A 24385-nucleotide genomic window follows, 5' to 3' on the forward strand; every position below is an offset into this window, starting at 1 on the left:
CTTCATCATTATGAAGCTTTTCTGCGTCATTTTAGTGTTTGGGTTAGACTGTAAACCAAACATCGGAAAGCCTCAGGATTTGTCTTTGGAGAGAGTCGGTGGCTTTCCCAAAGGAAGGCTGTTTCGTCGTTGTGCCACCTTGTGTTTATGAGTTTCACCCCTTTCTTGTGTTAATGAACTATTAAAACACACACACACACACGCGCGGCCTGTCAAACAGATGCAATGCAGCCTCTGAGCTTTTTTATAGTGAAAAACTTTTCAACTAGAAGCAATTTAACCGAAAAATCATCATTAAATATTTTTTTTTCCCAATGCCGGCATCTGAGTCAATATGGCGTGGTAAAACAAGTGAGCGCACAAAGGACACATATGTTTGCGTGTGTGTGCAACATGTGCGGGAAAAATATGGAAGGCCACATGTAAGGGTGTTTTAAGTCGCGTGTTGTGTCGTGCAGATGGAGGAATTGTTTGTCTGACTTGCGGTTGTGCGACAAAACAGAAAGCACTTGAGATGTTATCACCCAAAACCCCAAATATTTGCAATACCATATGGCAGGGATTCCCCCAGAATGTCACTTTTACTTCAAAAAGAAAAACAATTCAAATGCAAAAAAAAATTTGCTATGAAAGCTTAGCTTGCGTTAACTCATTTTGCTAATTATTTTTGTCACGTTTTGGTAAGGGTGAGGGCGGGCGTGAAAGAAAGGCTGGTCACCGTGTTTCTTAAAGGGATACTTTGACCCATTGAGCCATTTTCAGCAGTAAAAAGTTCATATTTTGTCCAGAATTAATTTGATAACTTTGTTATTTTTCATGTACAATTAATACCTTCAAAAACTAATTTTTCCATCTGCTGTTGACTGAAGATGGCCTCAACTGTGCTGAGGAAGTAGGTAAGGACCAATCATGGCTGTTTTCTGGGTTTGATCAGCAAACTGAGACATGATTGGTCGTGACATACTTCCTCAGCACAAGGGATGTCGTCTTCAGTTGAAGGCTTTTATTTAAAGATATTAATTGTACGTAAAAAATGAAGTTACCAAATCAATTCTGGACAAAATATGAACTTTTTACTGCTGAAAATGGCATTTCAAGTATCCCTTTGAAGTGTGGTTTGTGTGTCACTAGTAGAATGTGGGCCCCCTCTAGTGGCACGCGGATCACTGCCTAAGTACAGTTCAGTTGTATTTAACTTTTAGTTCAATATATTTGCATTCAATCTTTTAGAATGTTATGTCACAGCTGCACGATGATTAAGTATTAAATATGAATTACCAATACTTTCTACTATTTACAAATGACACACTTCTCTGATACTGCTTATTAACAAAATGCGTGGAGGCGGGATGGGGGTGTTTTGGCGGTGGGCTTCCAGCTCATGAATCATCATCACTGCACACCGGACGTCTGGCCGAGTGGTCCCGGCCCGCCCCTTGCGTGGCCTCGGCGCACCGCGCTGAAATGCTGGATATTTGAACTTTGAACTCGTCATAAAGGAGGGACGCTGGCAGTTGAGCGTCATGCTAGTGAAGTGAAAAATTCCCCGCATTAAATGCTAAAGTGATAAAAGGGACATTTCTCGGTGAGTGGCGTCTATTAGTGGGTGTTTGCATTTCAGCTGCTGCCTCCATATTTATGCACAAAAAGTTGGCTGTCACTGTATTGTGACTTCATGCCGGGCAGCGTAGGTGGCGACACACTGCGGTCAGTATGTCACGCAGCCCGGCCAGAGGGTCATGCGGGCATGGGCCTCGTAACCACACAATGATGTGCTTTATGGCTAATAACGCTGATCATCCCCACCCCACCCCCACAAGACATTTCAGCTCATTGAACGTTAAGTATCGTAACTTGCTACGTCTGATTGCTTTGCCCTCATTTGTTTTGCCTCCAGATTGAGAATGTGGACGCCTGCCTCAGTTTTCTGGATGCCAGAGGAGTGAATGTCCAAGGACTCTCAGCAGAAGGTAAGATCCGGACTTCTCAAACTGGTTACGTTACAATGCTCATGCAATGATCCATTTCACTGGCATTTGGTTGCATTGCTGTGTGCTCAGGGGATCTTAGCAATATGATCCCTATACTTGGCAGCTCCCTTTAGTGCTTTTGTTTGTCTCAAATGATTAGCAAAGCAAATCATCATGATCTTGATTAGGGCTGCTCGATTATGAAGAAAATATTCATCGCAATTAATTTGGTAATAATTGAAATCACGATGAGGACAATCATTCGTTTTTTTTTATACAAAACAAGAAAATGTTAAGATAAATACATTTATTTGAAACACTACAATTATACAAGGCCATTTTGGACCAAACGAGGTTTATTCAACTAGTAAAAGGTGCAAATATATAAATTAAAAAAAACTCAAACTGTGTGTTAATAATCTTTTATTTTTGTTTACGAAACACTGCGAGGGTTTGACACACTGACCGACACTTCTAAATGCAGTTCAGCCCACCACTAGCAGTCACGTCCTAAAAACAGCTATGTGACTCACTGCATGCCTGGAATTTTCAAAGTCTGTAAATAAATGGACTATTGGGTTACCTAACAGCAATGGCTTGTTTTTTCCTATGGTTATTCTGCTTCCAATATTATTTTACAACATAGGGTAAAAATAACACGGCATACTGTATGTTGGTATGATGCTACATACTGTATTGTCTAAACCGGGGGTGTATAAAGCCCAGTGATATTCATGATGCTTAAATCCATCCAATCGTTTTATCACAATTTCTTTCAATTTCCCTCCTATTTTAATAAACAATTTTGCATCATTAACACGTACAAGGTCGTTTTGATGTTGTCTGTTTTCAAATTCCATCAATGATCTTGTTATTTATCAATAACTTACAATAAACGGCTAGTTCAAAACATCTTTGGCACATTAAACTGCATTGGTGGCTCTTTTCATTTAAGCGTCCCTGCAGCAGAGATCTAAGACAAACGGCCCCCTATAACCTGCCCACCCTGAAAATCTGCCTCTTAAGTGGGCACATGTTTTTTTAATAGACACTTTTCTTTAACCAGGATAACGCCGTATACCAAAGCTCATTTCGACTGCAGTCCCACAAATGTGGAGCATTGTCTGCCTCGTAAAGTAGCACGAACAAGGTGACAAAAGCAAAGGACGGGAGACGCTGGCCTGGCATGTATTGTGCGTGGATTGAAGCCATCCAGTTGATGAAGTGGGTAAAGGTAGAATTGATGGCGCCCAGGAAACTATTTGTCTCCCACATTGAATTACCCGACTGTACTTGAATCTCACGCTCACCCCCCTCTTTTCCAAGTCTTTTGTAACCCACGGAACAACCTCGCCAAATCACACGAACGACTGAATGGAAGCACGTCAAACCACTTAAAGGACCCTCAGAACCAAAGGCACATTTTCATTGAACGCGGGCCAAGCAGAAAACGCTTTATTTTCTTCGTCGCGACAGCTAAACAGCCCTCGACTGGCGCTTAATGAAAACACCGTGTGTTACTGACGATCTCTTGTCAATGCCGCATAACAGAAATTGAGTCTGTCCTACATCAACAAGTCACCCCGAACCTGCCGAAAATTCAGTGAAGTTAAACAGTCTTATCTCTGGTGTGTGCGTTGCGCTCCTAAAACAGAATGGCGGGCAGATAACACACACTGCAGGAAGTACATTGGACAAGCACTCAGTGATGTCACTCATCGGCTCTTATCTTGTCGTTTCGAAAGCTTACACGACAGAAATCAGAATATGTCAATGTTTTTTTTTTAGGAATTTATAATTGATTGGCGCTACATAGTAAGTGACTATATCGTTGCTTTATGACTTATGTATTTGTGTAAAAACAATTCCTGTAAAGAATACACAATCCAGTCAGTGGCATGACAAGAACAAACCTAATTGATTACAGTGATTTCATATTGGGTTCAAAGGTCACTAGTTCAAAAAAGCTGCGTCATTGTATCTGCCAAAAGTAATGAAGCGCCTCCACCAGAGTAAATTGACGCCCCTGGGTGTTTGGAAATGGAAACCCCAAGAGATTCATCTTCACTACCCCCCCCCCCCCCCACCCCCACAAAAAAAAATAGATGGCTGTACGATCTTGAAAATAACTTAAAAAAATATCCTGTATCAGCCTCTGCTCTGCCTGTGCCGAGGTTTGATATGAGAGCTCCATTTCACAAATGGCTGCGTTAGTCACAGTGATGAAGTCTTCCTTTGCCGGGGCTCATCCAAATTCTATTCCAGCCTGCTGTGGGAGATACATTACTTTGATTTTTCTCAGCGATTAACTCTGAAACTTTATTCGGAGGGTGGACTTTTCCAAGAGGCTTGACAGACTAAATGCAAATATTTTACATTTTTGTTTCGTTATGCATCCTAAGTTTTTTTTTTGGGGGGGGGGGGGGGTTTGTGTGTTATCTGTCATTTATTGTGGTACTTTGTTTTAGTTTCACCAGTTTTACAGCAATTCCTTTCAGCAGACATGTAACTAACTTTGTTCATGCTTAGTGATCTGCTTACACACACAAAAAAAACTCTTTATTTCATCTTCTTTATTCATCCTTGGGAAATTGGAAGGGCAGATGGAGGCATCTTCTGAATATATTCAGCACTACAAAGTAGTTCTGACATTCCAACGACATCAACGCTAAGGTCTTTTGTATTTATTTTGGGGGTTCTGCAGAGATCAGGAATGGCAACTTGAAAAGCATCCTGGGCCTCTTCTTCATCCTGTCCCGCTACAAACAGCAGCAGCAGCAACAGCAGCAGTACTACCAGTCGCTGGTGGAGCTCAGCCAGCAGACCGGCAGCAGCACTGCAACATCTGCCAGCAAGTCGCAAGAGATGCAGTCCAGGTACACTTCCAACAGCATGCGCCAGTACTGTAAACTCATTGCACCCTGTTTCCATCCCTCTACTTTTAATTGTTTACTGGTGCGTCACCATGGAAATATAGCGGTTTGGTGCGATTTAACAAATCAGCTTGATTGGTTCAAAGGATTTGGGCAATTCATTCAAATATATTTGCAAAAGAGGTCATACAATTGGACATTGAGGCATTTACATGTCAAACATCTGGAGAGAGGGTCTCAAAGCTGGATTTTTAGATCTTCAATACAAACGGATTGGCGTAATATAAAGTCAGACACCTCAAAATGTCCGCGTCAGGCATCTAAGCATTATCAAAGCACCCAAAGCAAAGCAGGCTGTGACCCGGTATGTAAATAGAGCGCTTTTAGAGACGCATCCAAAGGCCTGTCATGAGCTACATTCCCTTGCATTAGATCCCGTTACCGCATCGCTGCTCTGCTTGGCCGTGAAATGAACGAAGGAGACGGGCATTCGAAACACGAGAGCTTTTAGCAGTAGTGGATCAGCGTTTTGGTTCGTGTATGCGTGTCATGGCGGAGGTTAGTAGGGGCACAGCTGCCTGACATTCACAACCTCCTGCTCTCCCACCCTTACAACAGGTGGAGAATGCTCTTTGCGAGAATTAACACTTAGATTGAATTAGCTTCGGTTAAAGGAAAGCTAAAAAAATAAAAAATTAAAATTAAAACCTAAAGTAGACCTCAGTCCATACTGTATGTAATGTAATGTACATGTCGGGGATTTAATATGCACTATAGTCAGTGTATAGGAGAAGTCATGGTCATTTTGCACCTCATATTGGATATCATGTCATTTATGATCATATCTTTACGTTTTTGATGTTGACAATTGACTGACTGACAACCTGTCTGGTGAATTAGATCAAATGCAGATGAGTTGATAGCATAAGTTAGTTAAATGTCTTCAGGTATTTTGGGGGTTTGTCGTGCCACCCGTTGATTTGCCATGTATTATTAAAAACATTAAATAGACTTCCATTTGCCTTAACCCTATAAAGCCAAACGTATCATATTAAATACAAGACATTTTGAGCCCCTCTATTTCATGAGTATAATATTTATTTTTTTCCCATTAAAACCCTGACGTGTATGATCTGACACATGTATTGCACGGATAATCCATTAGAGGGCAGTATCACCCAGCTAATGGCTTTTGCAGCGACCTTGCAAGATCGACCCAATTAAGAAAGGAGAGACACCTATGCTTATTGATAGTGGGAAATGTTCTTTCAGATTTTTGGAAATACTCATATGTTTGATATGTGTGTTTATTATTATATTTTTCACAGTTATAAATGTACGTATTCAAAGCTTTTTGACTGGATGTATCAAATATGACACAAATCAAAAGTCATACGTGGAAGTTGATTTTCAAAAAAAAAAAAAAGTTTGTTCAAAAGGATCAATAAATACTCTATTTACAAAGAATCAGACAACATGCCTACAGTACATTATAAAATATAGTTTCTGCCTGGCGTCGAATACCTCTTTTTCTTTTAGTTTTAATGCCAAAGGCTCCTTTTCACATCCATTTCTAAACGGTGAAATGTAATTACATCTAATCACTGGATATCCCTCTAATTAATTTCCTTAAATAACGATGAATCCCTTCAAGCGTCAGTCGGCCGAGAACATTCAGCATAAGCTAAAGATATAATATGAGGATTTTCAACGATCAAATTATGTCTCGCTCATTTCGAGACGCATACACGCTTGCTCTCAGGCGTTCGGTATGCCGCACATCTACAGTTGGGCTGTGGCGCTGCTTTCTATAGACAGCACCTGCTGGTCCTCACTGGTGTCTCTAGGGCGAGGGATGTGATCCGTGGGCTTACACGCGTCCAAACTGGGAACTCCCCATTCAGACCAAGCACGACAGTCCGGAGCCACGAGGTTTTCTGCGCTGTAGTTAGGAAGAGAGAAAATAATAATCTAGCCTTTCAACCCAACATGTCCCGGGGAGGACAAGTTGACGCCATGATCTTGCGGTCCTCTCGTCTGCCCACCGCTGTGTCTCGTGACAGGAAGAGCCGCTCGCCCTATGGGAAAGCCAACAGCCAGGCCAAGCCCAACTCTTCTCCTCGGTACACTTCGAGTTGTTTGGTTGGTTGAGTATGAGTCGGTAAAAGCTTGAAGATTTGTATTGATCCAACGGCGATGTGAGGATTTAATCAGTGGAGTCATGTACTGGTAAAAGATCTTTATCCGCTTCTAAGGTTTGTTGGGTGGTAGATTTCCATGGATGGATTACTTTAAGACTATTGGGGCGTTTTTATTTTTGAAAAGATTTGATACTTTGTTTGTTATAAATCTGTCCTGTCTGTCTTGCATTTTGTATTACCGTATATTTTCCATGGATGGTTGGACTAATTTTGAACTGTTCATAATTCCTTCCACCTTGCCTAAGTCTTAAATTCCAGCTAAAGAAAAAGAGCCCCAAAGCACGATGCTGCCTTTGCCGTGCCTCACTGTAGTTATTGTGTTGTTTTGATGATGAGCAGTGTTGTGTTTGGAATTATGGCCAAAAGATTCAACCTCGGTTTTGTCACAGTTTTAGAAGATTTTTTCTTTAACTGGTTTTACGACGATTTCATGAACACTGAACTGAAGAGCCACAACATTTATACATCATTTAAAAAGAGAAATAAACACCTTGGATACGCACAAGTCACTGAATAAACAACTTGGAAATGCACGTCACTGTTATTGGGATGCATGTTTAGCTGGTAATCCAAAATGGTATCAGCTGGGTTCTGGAAGTACTACTAGGTCCTGCTCAAGCTTATAGTGTCTGGCATATGGAGTCAATCTTCCATGTGTGTCAATTTGACCTCGTGTTCCCAGATGTTTCATCATTTTGAAAAATCTTAAATGTTGGTCGATGTGGTCATCGTGTAGGCTGCCGTTTGATCCGATGGCTACAACTGCTGCCTCCGCAGAAAGTGCTCCTTGTTGTGAGTGTTCTTTGAGACATCACTTCCACAAATCATCAGTCTTTTAAGCATAAACGAGGCGATTAGTTTGCTCTGTCATTTTTTGCCTTATGTAGAGCGGCTAATGGGAATCCACCCTGATCATCACGACATCTTCCGCGGTCCGCTCTGAAGCCCATTTGCACACACACACACAAAAACACACCGCATCCTCAAAAGCTGCAAGGTCAATTAGAAAAGGTGTAGACTGGTCATGCACTTTGCAACAAGGTCACGGAGAGTGGAGGTTAATTGTCCAACCTCAAGTGTGCGTGAATATACTCGTACATGATAATGAGAAAAGGGGCATTAGTTATGGATTGAATTGAAATTTTGCACAGCAGTCTCAAAAGATCCTTCACATCGGACGTGACTAATTGTGTCACACAAAGGACAATATGATAATTTTCAATGGTCCAAAGCAAAAAAGATCATTTTCCCGTGTCCTAATAGGCATTGCAGGCCTCATTTCCATGCAAAGTCACTATATGAGACGATGCAGGATAATGTGAGGACTGCAGTTTGTCATTTAAGCGCCCAGTACATTTAATTCACTTAAATCCATCAGTGCCAAACCAAAAGCCCACAAAACACAAAACAGAGAACGACTTGTTCCTGGTTGCCAGGGCAGGAGGACATCTTAATGTACTGATGGCGAGGCTACTTATTTTTTTCCTCCAGCTCTGGACATTGTACAGTATTGGACATTTTCACTCTTGGTTTTAAGTAACTGAATAAATCAAAGAGTGAATATGTCCAATAAACTACTGTTCTCGGTACAATATGAAAGAAACAACCATTGCGTCCATCCGCCAACCTGTTTCTTACTGCAAACAGTCGATCTAAAACCAACACTCTTCAGTTTATTTCCATTCAGTTCAGAACAATTTATTGTTCCAAACAGAAACTTGCCTTGCAGACAGGATCAGAAGACAGTTATGATAGCCAAGAAAGAGCTTATTGAATATAAAACAGTCAAGACCGTTTAATTGACGGCTGACAGATAAAAACAAAGACACGCTGGCAAATGCAATTTTATCAACTTTGTGGCAGACTTACTGGTCCTATTTGTCCTAGGGGGCTATTTTATTGCCTTTTTTTCAGTTTTCTTGTGTATTACTTTCCTTTATTTCTGTGTTTTTATTCATGAATAAGCCATAAAATATTGCCAAAATTCAGATACAATTTAGTTTTAAAGGCATAAAAGAACCAGATCGTCTGCTTTGTTGTCTGCGTACCCTACACGCAGAAAACAAAAGATGTTTTGTCAGCATTGTTTTGTAACTTGTCACTTATCAAAACCAGTCTCCATGATCCACCATTTTGTGTGAAAGTTATCTTACAGATCTTCATTTTACCCAGTTGCCACAGAAGTGCTCTCCACTATTTCATGTGTAAAAAACAAACAAAAAAAAACCCCCAAACTGTCTCCGAAAGAATGAAAAAAAAGCAACTAAATGGTTTGCGAGTCATCCAGTAAACATGCGACATCACACACATTGTTTGCCTTTTACTCACTGGAATAAACAAGAGCCTCACCACCTGGCTGTCACATTGTACGTAGGACGATGAAAGCAGTGTTTCTGTTCATAAAGCGCTCCGCGTTAACTTTAATGTTTCCTGTCAAACGTGAACGGCGACCAGCGCTGGTTCCCATCGATGCGAATGACTCACCGTCAGCGTCGAGGTCGTAAACTGACGTGACTGCAGCCGCGGGTATTTCCGCCGCCTCTGCTTTTTGTGTGATTTGAGCTTTTTTTACTTGTTCAAAAGCCAAATTGATTGTAAACATTCCTGAGATGATCGCGGTCAATGAGCACATTATTGAATCGGTCACATGCATGTGTGGCACATGCTACATGATCTGCTTCCTCTTCCTTCACCCATGTTATCTGTTTTCATTTTTCTTCAGCCTGAACGCTGCCTCTATGTTGCATTATTGCATTAAGACTTGGATTAAGACCCGGCGCACATTCCTCGTAAAACTCAGTTAACACTCCCGACTCTGCTTTTTTTCTTCTTCAGCCTCACAGCACGTTATGCAAGTCCTCCGGGCCATACTGGAATAGGGTCGCCACAGAAGAAAAACACAAGGTAAATATGATAACGATTTAGTTCATTTATTTGTTTCTAGGGTGGGATGCATACACAGATTTTTAACCTGAGAGGCAGCGCACACAAGTCAACATATATAGATTTGCAATCATGAATATTGCTTCATGTTTACAATTGTCAACCCAGCTCAGCTGGGAGGAAAAAATCACTCTTAACACACTCCACGCCACAGGGTAATCACTCAGGATAATCATTTAGAGAAATCCGATAATTAGGCCTTTGCTGACTGTCGTCGGAAGAGAGGAAAGATGCTCAAAATTCAGCTCAATTAGCGATGTGTGTTCCTCGCTGAAGATTTTTTCAACTGTAACGTGCCAATGTGGATACTTCCAGGCTTTGCAAAATCAAATTTTCAGCATTCAAGTCACACTTTAGTTTTTCCTGGCCTCCTTCATGCAATGTCACGAGTTTGTTGTTTTGTTAAAGTCTTCAATATACGCTCGTGATTTTCACAAATATATCATACCCGTTCCAACAGTCCGCAAATAGGTTTTCACGTGGACTAAAGTATTTGTAAAGTCGTGTGCCAACACTGGTTTTGTTTGCTTATTTCGAGTCAGAACATATCTGCCACTACTTAAAGGTATCAAGATTATAAAATAAAGTTCAGATGTTCAATTATCGCTTGCTAACTAATGAACAGATGAACAAACACAACTTTTGATAACAGTGGACATTCTATACGGTTGTCAGCTCACTATACATAGTACAGCACATGTGAACCCTGGTGGCCACTATTACAACAACAATGCAGCCACAGCAGCACCAGCCTGATGGGTGGTAATCTCTCCCAGCATGGACGAACCCGCCACAGCCCGGCTGTCTCGCAGAGATAGCACTTTGTTTGCTGCTAACAGACTAACGCCCTGTGGTAGCCCGTCTCCGTTTATGGGTGCGATTACCACATTAAATGTTTCCTCGGGTTAGATTGGAAGCTGCGATAGCTGGGAAGGGGAAACTGACCAGGTGCGCTGGCCAGTCCCAACACTTTTTTTTTTATTTTACACCCTGCCCCAAAAAAAAATTCATGTTTTGAATGTCACATGCTGCTATTAGGTTGCCTTAAAACAAAGGCGCAGTTCAGAATTTGCGCCATGTTTCTCTCCCAAGCCGCATCTAGCTGATGCAGTTATCAAACATGAATTTTGGAAGATGAAAGAAGCTGATGATGAAAGGAACTAGCTCTGATTTCCATCTAAATTGTCACTGTTTATCTCTCATTTTCTCTCGTCTGGGTTTTTATTCATCTACCCTTACTTTTGTTTCCCCCCGTCTATTCCATTATCTTCTTTCTTTTTGTTGATTGAGAACTACACACTACTGTTATTACCGTTGAAGTGTTAGCTTTGGGGTTGTTTTTTTTTCTCTCTGCAACGACTTGCCTGTCTGGATCCGATTTGTTTGGATTGCTACTGCAGGGAAGAGGAATCTGTCTGGCGCACCCGCAGTTTCAGCCCACTATGATCCTTAAGACAGACCCCGAGACATATCTGAACATTTCAAAAGATACAAATTGAATACAGCGCAGCATTTTATATACATGCTCAATGATTTTTTATTCTGTATGGAAGAAAAAACATTGTTTTGTCTGACACTTCTTTTTTTTTTTTTGTTCCTCCAGGTTACCAGGACCCTCCAGGGTACCTGCTGCAGGCAGCGGGGCCTCCAGGAGTCCGGGCTCGTCCAATCTGAACCGCCGCAGTCAGAGCTTCAACAGCATTGACAAGAGCAAACCGCTCCAGTACGCCAGCGGCAACGACAGAGGTGAGGATGTGATGATGTTGTTTGAGTGGAAATGAACATGGTCCGTCGCAGGCAGCCACTGGATGGCACCACTGACTCAGATGAGCTTTTGCAGAAGCCCAGTCGCACCCCACTCTAACCGCTCCCTGCTGAATCATCCCCAGGTCATTATTCTGCGTTACACATACCAAATTCCATTTAGTGTCAGAGTTGACACCTTTTCACAGACAAAATCGAAGAAGCTCCATGATGAAGATTAACAGCCCTTACAGTGGATCTTCACACTGGCTGAAAAGTCATTTACTTTTCAACAGATAAATAGTGGCTCAGGCTACTGTGAGCATAATTAAAAACACTCCTGACAACATTCCGCTGTTTAAATTCTCACTTATTAATAATGTCGGTGTTGTCAAAGTCAGACCATTTAAAAAAAAACATACTCTTTTCTGCAGCTATGCAAAGATAAAGCACCTCATGTTCGCATGAGATAAAACGACGGGTTGCCCTGACGAAAAGAAAAATCAGTTCGTTTGAAATGTCAGCACTGCATCCATCAGCCAAAATAAAATAGCAAAAAAGAGACTTAAAACACATGACCAGCTGTTGTCATTCAATGTGACATTTACATTTACTTTGGAATTGTCCATCCATTTAGTCATTTTCTATAGAAGCCCTTATTAGGTCGCGGGTGAACCGACGCCTATCCCAGCGGATTTTTGGAAGATACACATGGACAAATGACACATTCACGTGTACGAATATGGACAATTTAGAGTCAGAATTAAAAAGCCAGAGTACCTGCTATATACGGTAATAATACCCTAAAAATATATGTAAATGTATATTATGTATAATACCAACATTTGTGCAAAATATTCCATGAAACCATATCACGAATGCACAAAACAGTCGTGATAGCGTGCATATATGGTCGTCCCCTCTGCACAGCTGGCCGGCAACAGCGTGAATCGGGCGTGAATGTCAAATTGTCGCTTTGATAAAGTTACAGGAATTTGGTTAAACACATGCAACCTCCGCTGGCGCGGATTTCGGGAGAGATGGGGTGGATGAGGAGCCATCCCGCCATCTGTTCCATGCGGCGAGCGCCTCGACTCCTCAGCCAAGAATAGGGGCCAGTCTTTAAATGAAAGTCATGCTTGGAATTGTGCTCTACGCTTGAAGAGCACAACAAGCGATACGCTATTCGCATTCCCGTGCAAATGCCTGATTAACTTATAGGCATCAAAGGACATGTGTTTCTGTGAAGTGTGTAGATGAATTAATGTAAAGCTGGTGATTGCTCTGCTTTACATTAAGACCATTCAGACACAGAGGATGCTGACTTAGTCTAACTGTCCATGTATTTTCTGGAGCACCACATAGTCAGATTAGAAGAACTAAATAAGTCTAAATAAGTTTGGCGGTGGGCAAATGAAAATAAGAATTGACAATGGGAATGAAAAACTCGAACCCTTCATCTTCGCCCAGATCAAGTGACATTTCATTCCTTGGCCAGGCTGTAAAAAAGAAAAAGAAAAAAGAAAAAGCGAAGTCTGTTGCCATGGTAACAGCAAAGTCACTGCACGGCGGTGGAAAGTGGCGGCGCTGTGAAAGAGCCCCGGGGGGGTGACAGAAGGGGAGGAGGGGGCTCTCTAAAGACGGGGTTAATTGAGCCAATACTTGAACAACATGCATTAGTTACAAGCACCGTCTTTCACATCCACTCGTCACCTCAAAGAATATCTGACAGGCATTTGCCACATTGCCTGCTATTGGCTAATACTGTATCTACATACATGTATGTGAATAATGATGATGACTGTATCATGTCAGTATCATATCATGTACTGTATTTGAGTCAACTCAACGAGACGACAAGCAGCAGTTAGGCAGATAATGAGCAATTGGTCAAAAACAGTAGCTCACTCTGTAACTAAACAAAACAAAGAGAGTTGCAGCCTCACAGTTTAATGCAAAACGCCATTGACGAGCTATACATTGGACATTTTTTGGAGCGCAAGTTTAGCCACAACAGGTGTAATAACGTATATTTGTATACAAACCGTGGAGCAACATATCTAGATAACAATACTCACCGGCGTATGTTCTTTATCTTCTGCGAAGAACAGCTGCGGCTTACCGAGGACTTGGTCCATGTATGCCCTCAGGTGGCCAAGGCGCACACACACACACTTGAAGGAGCAACACAATGTCCATTGAATGGATCCTACAGCCACAGGCAGGCGTGTTTGACGTTGAGGAGCTTGTCACGTTTAAGCCTGTTAACGTGCCTCAGTACGAACCAAGCCAAGTCGAACCTTCTCCCCTCTGCCTGAAGGAGCCTTATAATGCGAGGAGGGGAGGCTGACTCATTGCATTGCATCTAACCCTGTTCGCTCTGCTAACTGACAGGCAGACAGACATTCGGTTAAATGGCGTGGAACTTGATGCTGTCAACTGTGTCGCGTTACCCTCAGACAGTTCAACCGATCTGCAACTGTGATTTGTTGAGCATTTTTCACGTTACACTTACATATGGAGCAATTTGAGAATGCTTACTGTCTTCAATAAAAGCTTTAGCACCAATTAAGGCCTGCAATGATACAAATAACTGTCAAATTTAATTAAATTCTAACTGTGCATGACCTTGTAAATGCAGATAACAATCATAACACAATCTTTGGATCAGAGGCTTCTTCATGTGCCAAAGCTTTAAGTAATTGCTTGCCAAAAGTCAGTTCATTTTTGCAGCCGATCCCATCACTGATCGTGATAGTCTGAATGAGTTGTAAGAATTATTATTTTTATTTTTTTTACTTATTAACACAAGCAGGGGGATCTTTTTTTGTTGTCATGGATACTTAGGAGCCATGTTATCCCCTGTGAACATGCTATGGCAGGCTTCTATGGCAAGCGAGAGAACATTTGATCCTTTAAGGCATCAGTGCATTGAAAAGGAGTCTCTTTCCAAAGTTTCGAAAGTATTCTGCTAGCTGGGACCCGACACTTTTTTCATAACGAACATTTCTAAAGTTGCATCGATGTGTGCGAAACCCCACAGGAGAAGTGCTTCGTGTAACACTGACTTGTGAAAATGTGCAATCTGACTGTAAAAGTTTGCAAAGAACTTAATACTTCAAACTTCTGCTTCTCCTATGTGGATTGTTATGTTTTTGAATACAAAATAAAATCCTCAATGGATTATATGATCCATGATCCCGCCATTTTAAGCCAAATAAATAAAAAATGTGTCTGCAGCCGCAAAACATTTGACTAGCGTGATTAGGAAACAGTGTGTTAGTGTTGGTCTAATGTACTGAGGGTCCGAGAGCTAATTAGAGCAGTACCACGAACGACACAAAAAATATTCATTCTTAGGCTTTACTGCCTTTCTGTTAAATTTCTGACATTTTTATGGACATATTATAGTCATTTTCTGCCTCTCTTCTTCCTTTTTTTGGACATTTCATAGCTTTTTTTTAAAAAACATTTTTGCTGCCTTTTTTGCCAGCAAATTAATGACATTTTTGGCAATTTTGTCAACATTGTGGCTACTTTCTTTTTCATAATGAGGGCGCAAATTGTCTCACTCTCGTTCTGTCTCTCCTACTGTATTTGGGCTCACTTGATGTATTTTGCTCTGCCTGACACTTGTACTTCCTTTATAGTGCGCCCCCTTGTGTTCTGATGGATAAGCCGCACCTTTTTATTAGCCGCAGGGTCAAATGCATGTGAAAAAAGTAGCATCTTGTAGTCCAGAAATGACTGTAGTTACTTTTTAAATGTTTTCTTTTCTGCTTTTTAAAAAAAATAATTTTCTGTCTTTTTGGGGGGGGGGGGGGGGGGCAATTTTGTGTTAATTTTATGGCAATTTTCAGGATGTCTTCTTGGACATTTCATAGTTACTTTTCCAATGTCTTTTTTATTAAATTGGGCAATTTAATGGACATTTTATGGTGAACTTCTGCTCTTTCTCTTACTTGGACATTCTAAGGTAATTTTTAAAGAACGTTTTCATAATTTTTTCTCAACGTAAAAAATTGACATTTTGCGGGAATATTTAATTATTCTTTTTTGTATCTGAATGGTTAATTCATTTGAAAAATATTGTATCTAACAAAAATACAAATAAATACGTAATAATAATAATAATAATATTGATTTCTAAAAGAAAGAGGATTACAGATCCACCACAGGGTGCCGCAGGAGACGGACTAAAGAGCCACATGTTGCAGATTCCTGTTTTAGACCCTTAACAGTTGCTTCTTTGTTTGTCTCTTCTTCCAGAGGCAATGAGGAGCATCCCACTAACCGGCGGCCTGAACGGAAGCGGTATAGGTGGGACTGTCCCCACCAGCCTCAGTGGGCAGCAGCTGGCCTCTGCCATTCCCTCCTCTGCCACCAGCAAGTCTTGGCGGAGCAAGTCCATGAACCTCAAGCACAGCGCCACTTCCTCCATGTTGGCCAGCCCCACCAACTCACCGTCGCCAACCCCATCACCACACACCCAGGAAGGCATCCATCCGCATGGCAATGACGGCTCCAAAGTGAGCGGTGCGTCCCATCGCTCTATGCTGGAGAAGTTCCGTATGATTAACCCTCGATCGGCGTCGCGGGTGTCACCGTCCATGGCTGAGATGGCTCTGCAGGAAGAGGATGACATGTCGGAGTATGGCGAGGACGCGCTCACGCCCACGGGCTCAGTATGCAGCAGCAGCAGTAGCAGCGCTACGGCGAAACAGATCCCCTCCAAGACCACCGCATCCTCCTTGAGTGCCACAAGCAAGACCCCGTCTTCCTCATCGTATTCCAAGGCTTCTACAAACGCCAGTAGGTCCACGTCCAAAGAAAAGGAGGACAAAAGCAAGTCAGCGAGCAAGCAAGTCTACGTTCCACCCAAAGAGGAGCGAGACTCCTTTGCGGACTCAACGAAAAAGACGTCCAAAATCGCCAGCCTCGTGCCCAAGGGAGCAAAGCAAGCAAAGAAAGACACTGCTGGCTCCTCAGGTTCCAGTGGAATCCCCAAGCCAGGACTTAAAACCCCCTCCACAAGTGTGGCAAAGCCCCAGGCTCAGTCCCAAAGCCAGACGGGCCTGAACAGCAGTGCTAACCTGCGGGGAGGAGAGGGAGAGAGAACTAAGCTCGTCAAAGGTGGACAAGGCGGGAGTTTCTACACGCAGAGATCCATCGGGGGTCCGGAGGGCAAACGAACCAGCATGACCTCCTCCACCAGCACGTCGGCCCTGTCTGCATCCAGCGGGGTCCTGGCAGGGGGAGGGGGAGCACTTGGAGGGAATGGAGTCGTTCAGCTCCCACAGCAGCAACAGCACAACCACCCAAACACTGCAACTGTGGCTCCCTTCATGTACAGGTAAGATGAGTCAGCACAAATGCATCCAGAGGTGATACAAGTATTCACACTATTGCGTCCTTTTTCTTCCGCTCCACAAAGAATTTGTATTTGGTTACTTCCAGCATTGTGATGCATATTGAGACGCATGGTTAAGCCCCCTCAGACATGCAGAAAGTGTGTAAATCTGCCCACCCTGGCCGATTTTCTGCGACGACAGGAGGATGGGGAAAGAAACCAGAGGAGCTGCCAACGTCTTGGACGCCTTTTGTTCTGAGAGAGAAAGAGTTTGCAATCCCATTAAGCACGGCTTAATCCCTCACCCCTTTTCCCACTTCGGTCTACCTCCTCCATTGCGTGCAGTCAGCTCTGACTCCTTCGAGCACAACTTCAACCCTAATCTTTTGGTTCCAACCTCCGCAGCGATCACTCCTGAGCAGATAGACAATAATTGCTGGATGTTCTTTTGAATGGAGTTTTTTACATTTTTGTCTCTTTGACATTTATCTGAAGTTACCTACCAGTTACTCAGTACTTGACTAAATACTTCCTCTTAAGTAATTTTGGAGGACTACTTTTGACTTTTACTTCAGCCATAATATTAAGTAACAGTACTCTTACACAGTTTTTGGCTACTCTGCCCACCTCTGCGGAAATGACTTGCCATCCAATTACGCAATAGATTATGCAATGAAGGACTTGTGACTGGGTGTCCATGTGACTTGACATTCATCTTTGAGAACATTACCTTGAAAATATTCCCCTATTCCGTCCTCCGTTTGCATGCAGCGATATCTGTGCTCCGCCGTGCACTTCTACTCTTGCATAATATTTCTCTCACAAATTATCAGACTTCTACCTTGAAGCCTTGTCTGCGTTCCGTGCAGGAAACAAATATATATATATATATATATATATATATATATATATATATATATATATATATATATATATATATATATATTCAAGGGCTTTGAAGCAAAAATACATTTACCGCAGATACCGTATAAATTTAATGCATGAAGGTAAATAGTGTTTGTTGTGTGTCACAGACGAAATATGTCTCTGGCTTTTATAAGACCTGCGGGTTGCTGTTTTAAAAGAACAAAAAAAATAACATTTGACATTTTGAGGTAAAAGAAGCAAGAAGTCGTGCGAGAGTTGAACTCGCAGGGAAGAATTTGCAGGGATTATCCTTTTCAGGCACAGAAATGGAGCGATGGCACATTTCAACTAATCCTCACCTGTGCTGACTTGGGTGAACTTAATACTGTTGTTGCATCAGTCCACTTCTTCATGCTCATCCGGGCATCGTGCACAGACACCATCGGCCACTTGACGCACGTGTCTCTATTTTCAGTCCAAATTGGGCAATTATGTCCCTTTTTACGGTTTTATCCTCTCATCCCCTTTGAAAACCTTAACAGTTGTAGGCCTGTGTGTGCGCTTGATTAATGTCCCACCCGCACAGAACTGCAGGCTGGTTGAAATTGACATCATTCATACAAACAAAATTATTTTGGCCCGTTTATTTCATGATTTCTATGTTAACTAATTCATCATTCAAAATGGAATCACTCTTAATTTTAAGTAAAAAGTTATCCACCTTTCATTTGGCAACAGTTTGTAAAGCATCCTCTGAATTCTCATGAATATGAATGACATACTACTGCTGTGGCTATCTGCATTTGCTGAGCTATTCATTTGGCCTCTAAAGTGTTGTGCATATCAGTGATGGGTAATATCTCTGAATGCACTGGGGTAGGCAAAACCTGATTTCACACGTGCGAAACGCTGCTTGGTTTGGGTGACAGGTTTTATCTGCACCTCCGCAGGTGCTACTTTTCCTCACCTTGTGCTTGTGTGCGTCCATTTTGTCACGTCTGTTTGTGTGTTCATGCGACGCTGTTATCAACAAGCGCACTGGACCCCATCCTTGTTACTGCCGTTGAACCCTGATTGTACACAAACACACACACTGCACGCGTTTCATCCGAGACGTCCCCTCTTCCCTTTTGAGGTGTCCATCTGTTGCGACTGGAGACACTCTTTTATCGGTTGCCATCACGCGCACACAGCTTGGGAATGATGCAGCTTCCTTCAAGTCCATTGCGGAGCCCTTCTTCCCACCGTTTTAATGAACCTTATTGTCAATAAATTCCTCTTGATGTTCATCATGAGGATTGTGGTTTGGGGACTACAGACATGATCAATGTATATGTGTTAGGCGTTGAACGGCAAAATATTTTTTTTGTAGTTGAATGTAACGATTAATAAATGACGACAGTGGCCCTAACTATTTTCATGTCAATGAATGGTTTCACGTAAACGCATATTTTTGGCAGACCAGACCAGATCATTTCCTCACTTGGTGTTGCCAGTCCCAAGGTACCGCTGGTATGGATATGTAGCAAATAATTGACGTCAAGAAGTAGCAAAGTCAACTTGTCAACAAATCATTTTGACCTCTAATGGGGTCTGGATAAATGTCTTAATGTATATACCAGGTTCGCGGATATTTCTATTTCTGATTCCCCAAAATTGTGCACTAATGCTGAGATGGTTTTATTGACCATCTCAGATGGTATGCCAGCATTCCTGCTGGTGAATGAGCAAAAGGTTAATGAAAAGAGCAAAGATAAATATGGTTAAAAAACGAGCTTATTTTATATTGTGTGTATAAGACTTGAGTGAGACCAGCTACTGGCCAACAAGCTAATCCCAAAGAACATGATAAGAACAGGCACAGTAATGTTAGCGTGACATTCACACAATTACTGCACATAAAAATGTCAGTGTGGCATTTATTAGTAAGGACTCCTCCATTTGTAGTCAACATAAGCGTCTCACTCTATTTCCCCTTTCATTTGGCTTGTATAGGAGCGATTTTGAAATTCTTGGTGTGGTGTCCTTACAAAACAAATCCAATCAATCAATTCCCCAGTAGTGAAACAAAACAATTTCCAAGACTTCTTGACTCACTTGATTTTCTCCTATTGAGCTTGGGATGATTTATTTTGTGCTCCTGCAGGACGTTCTCGGAGAATGATTGCACCATGGTGGCCCCGGCTGACCCCTTCCTCAGCCCCACCAAGGGGGAGTTGGTCTACAGCAAGACAGCCAAACAGTGCCTGGAGGAGATATCAGGTATGGACACCAACACACACACACGCACACTTTCTGGTCGTATCTCCATGTGTGCAGTGTCAATATGCCGCCATGCATTTACACCATTTACACTTGTGCTGTTCGGTGATCTATTATAATAACGCCTAATGCTGTTGTATGGGATTTGCTGTCCTGTACCAGGGTTTGTTTGCCATCGTTGCTCCAATACTTTTCTATTCAGGTGTTTAGCTTAGATGAAACCAGTTAAATTGCAATATCGATTAGCTGTCCTTTTGGGTAAGCAGGACTAAAGGCTGTGTCGCAGCATTAAATTAGACAAATTTAAGGGTACTCTCAGGAGGGACACTGATGTGACTCCTACAAGGTGCTAATCTTGTCCATACAATATGTGTTTGGAAGGTGACGGGCGTCTTTTATGTCTATTTGGGGACGCCACCCACCACGTCCTCCCTCTTGTGCTCGTGTTGTGTCGCGAAGGGAAAAGGTCAGAGCTGACAGTCGGACACAGGGAGCATCTGTGGCTCTTTGTTTACGCCCCCGCGGCTGCCGTCATCTGTGACAATCCCAACGCGGGCGTCATACAAAAGCCATCGTATGACACATGCAGAGCAAACACATCTTCATTTGCCGTCTAATGATAACATCAAACGTTCACTCTTGTTTTTATTTCCTTGAAGATGTCACTTTTAATCTTTTCTTGTCATCAACCATGCTAAATGTCGCAATCACTAGCGTGAGTATTTATAATCGGACACTGACAATGTCATATTTTTTGGTTAAAATTTTTTGATAAAAAGACACCTGCCCACCGTCTTTAATGTATTAATATGAAACGACACTAACTGTGAGGCATGAGAGCTCTGCGTTAAGCTGGACTTTTTTTTCCCAGACCTTCCTCTTCGGCCGCGGTTTTTCTCAGCCTTTTCATTTTGAGAGTAAAATTAGACTGCAGCGCCGGCCGTTAACTTTTGTTTGGAGCCTTTTCAGAAACACTTGTTTGTTGTTGTCACATGTCTCACTGTCTGTTTGCATCGTTTCATTTTCTTTGATTGGCGAGCGGAAGTAGGTTGAGTGTATGTGGCATTGCAGTGTTTTCCAGCCTTTCTTGAACTGAGACATATACACATAGTTTGCATTAGAAAACAATCTCACGGTACGCCACTAACCAGAAAAGGTCACGAGAAATGTACATACTGAAATCATGATAGTTGGTTTTGATTGTGACATGGATGGTCGGGTTAAACGTACCTTTTTGTCCCTAGACCAGGGTATCTAAGAATAACACAGATCTTAAGTGTAGATTTTAACTTAAGGCAAGGAAATGACTCTCACAAAAAGCTTGGACATATAGAAATACTTACCTTTAGCCCTGTGGGATGAGCTTGTCTTCGAGGGACACTATATCCTGATTTTGACATTTTATGGGTCCAACTGTGCTTTCAGCTATTACAAATTAGACTTGTTCAACATGTGCATGGCAGCTGGGGGGGCTAATAAAGCTTCCACTGATTGATGAGTAATATGTGAGTTCCGTGGTCTCATTGTGGATCCGCGATAAGCCGACAGGCTCGCCGTTAAGCGCCTCCAGATAGCATTTAATTAAGTGTGGCAGTCAGCGAGGGACGGCGAGCTTACAGGTGCACTATCTAAACAAGTCGCTGTTGAGATGGAGGGACTGCGAGGGTGGAAGGATAGTTGAGGAAGGAAAGATAAGAGGTTGGAGGAGAAAGTGAGAGAATGCAAGAGGGAAGGCTTATGAGGAAGAGAGGATGCTAAACAGTGAGCTGAGAGAGGGAGCGAGAGAGAGCCGTGCGAGTCCTCTGCTGGCTGTGGCTTTACCAGCCGCTCACTCTCCAACTGCGAGGAGAGACGGACCATCACGGCGCCGGAGCGGGAGGCAGAAGATGCGGAGCGACGAGGTGGTAATTAAGGGCAGAGGAGGAGGAGGGGGCCAAGATACGAGTAAATGAAAAGACTGTCGTTTAATAAGGGAGGAAGATAAAGAGCGTGCGAGGAGGAGGATGTGAGAAAGACGAAGGGAGATGTAGCGACCGGCTCATTCACGCCCCTGACTGTGGTGGTTGAGGACTGGAGGCGTTAAAGCATGAGGACCAGAGAGCAAGCGCCTAAGGAGTTAAATTGTAATGTTTGATGGAGAGAATGGGCTGGCTCCGGGATGGATCTGGACTCTCCCTGTCTACCTGAAGGGGAGTGCTTTCTCTTTCACTCTCGGACCACAGTTCGGGAGGCATGGGACCCATGTCTCTCCCTCCTGCATGCTTTGATTCAGTCCTATATGCAGCAACAGTCAAGCCAGGATGAACGTACTTTTACCCACTGAGTCAAAGAAAGCAACGAGGTAAGCTGGCAAAACAAGGAGGGCTTCTGTGAGAAGACATGAAGAGAGGTGCCGAGTTTTCGGTGTATCAGGGAGGCAGCCCGGCTCGACGGCCTCCCCAGCCCCTTCCTGACAATCTCAACCTGCGGCTCAAGCAGCGTTCCCTTACCAACCTGACGCTGCACGGTGATGGCGAGCACCGGGTTTACGCCTTGGAGCTGGACAAACCTCCGCCTCGCATCCCGCAACGTCAGAGCTCATTGGTGTACCCGTCGTCGTCTTCATCACAGCGGGCAGGGGGCAGCCTTCAAGGCAGCCCCAGGAAGGAGGCGGTCACAAGAAGCTGCAGCCCCCGAGCTCGATCCCTGTCTCTCTCCCTCACCAAGATGCTCTCGCAGTCAGAGCATTCCCTCATCCCCGTGCCTTGGCGGTGCACCGCCGCGGGCGGGAGGCCGCAGCGAGCGTCCTACGGCGGCCACTCACGGGCCGAGCCTCTTCACAAGCCCAAACAGCAGGCGGACCAAGAAGGGAGCGGCGGGCGTTCGGACGAGGACCAGGCAGCAGGCACGGGCTGTGGGAAACGAGGAGGCAAGGAGAAGGAGGGCGGCTATTGGGCGGAGGAGGAGGTTTCCGGGGGAGGGCCTCGCGAGGGGACGGCGCAACTGGATAAGGATGTGATCCTCACCATGCTGGGCGACCTGGAACAGGCGCTGCACACGCAACCTCGCCCTCGTAAGTCGGCACAGTCGCTACATGGATTCCTCAACCACAATTACCATGACAACACTCTCATTTTCTTTTAGGAATTGCAATACATGCTTCATTCAAAGATAAATTCACACCTTTACACAATCATGGGCCCGTATAGATGAGAGCTACGTCTACAATCTGTTAAATTGGTTGGAAATGTGTAATCCAAGAGTCAAACCCTGACACCTTGTGATACCTATGAAGGTAACACACAAGGTTCGTGATTCCCAAAAACTGTACCGTGGAAAATTATACAAATACTCCTAAGTGGTCCCCCAAAAATATTTGTACATAATGATAATGATAAATAATGAGTCTTTGTCATCGATTTATGACATCAACGTATAAGTGACAAGCAGAACAAGGAAATGTCCTTTGGCGAGATGGCAGAAGGTGCAAATTACATATGTATCCACCTGCTACCATACAACAGAATAATAGTTTTGGGTTCAACTAAATAGTCCCAGATTTTACATCAAGTAAATTGAGATGAGATAATGAGGGTATATATAGCACTTTTGTTTGTTTAGTGGCAGTTTTTGTTCAACAAAATTGGGAAACTCTTGACTAGATGTTGCCTATCAGGTGCTTGTTTTTGTGCAAATGTATGATTGTTAATACATGTATGAGAAGGATCAATCCAGATGGTGTTTGCCTCTCAAAATGAAGAGATGGGCAGATGGACAGCAGACAAGTAGATGACAGCTGGACAGATGTTTGCAACAACGAAAAGCTGCAAAATTTTACATTAACTGTGCAATCAGCGTAGTTTACAAGGCTAATTCTGCACAAATATTGGCCGGCAGCCAGTGTTTAATACAATTAGACGGTACTTTGTTAGTATTCAACAGGAGTGAGTCCCAGCTCGCAGACTTTCTTGACATGGAGACTGACCTTTTTTTTTTCTTTTTTCTTGGAGTGTACTTTTAAGCAAGCAAGGCTGAGAGCAGTAAAATCATGAGCTGGTGTCCATATATAGAAATACAGACGATAGATCAGGGGGAAAAAATGTGAGTCTTGCATTCAAATTAGGCTGTAGTAAAGATTTATGCAGTGTTTGCCTTATTATTTGACACAAAGAGCAAACATTATTTCTAAATGAATGA

The 24385-nt window shown here is 42.9% G+C and overlaps 1 protein-coding gene across 16 annotated transcripts in view; it reads left to right on the forward strand.

Annotated features, from left to right (window-relative positions):
- The window catches only part of nav3 (neuron navigator 3), a 188647-nt gene that overhangs the window by 112929 nt on the left and 51333 nt on the right, over positions 1-24385 (forward strand). For 15 of the 16 annotated variants that reach the window (XM_086058357.1, XM_086058359.1, XM_086058349.1 and 12 more), the window contains 6 exons: positions 1898-1970; positions 4675-4846; positions 9880-9948; positions 11591-11733; positions 16000-17083; positions 20094-20209. In XM_086058357.1, the coding sequence (XP_085914483.1) occupies positions 1898-1970; positions 4675-4846; positions 9880-9948; positions 11591-11733; positions 16000-17083; positions 20094-20209 (1657 nt within the window). Of the gene's footprint in view, positions 1-1897; positions 1971-4674; positions 4847-9879; positions 9949-11590; positions 11734-15999; positions 17084-20093; positions 20210-21974; positions 23262-24385 lie in introns of those variants that run through there. The other variant, XM_086058365.1, reaches the window with a different exon arrangement.

The sequence above is a fragment of the Leptonotus elevatus genome, chromosome 17 (genome assembly GCF_054856555.1).
Source record: "Leptonotus elevatus isolate MCC_2025b chromosome 17, RoL_Lele_1.0, whole genome shotgun sequence".
Classification (NCBI taxonomy): Eukaryota; Metazoa; Chordata; class Actinopteri; order Syngnathiformes; family Syngnathidae; genus Leptonotus; species Leptonotus elevatus.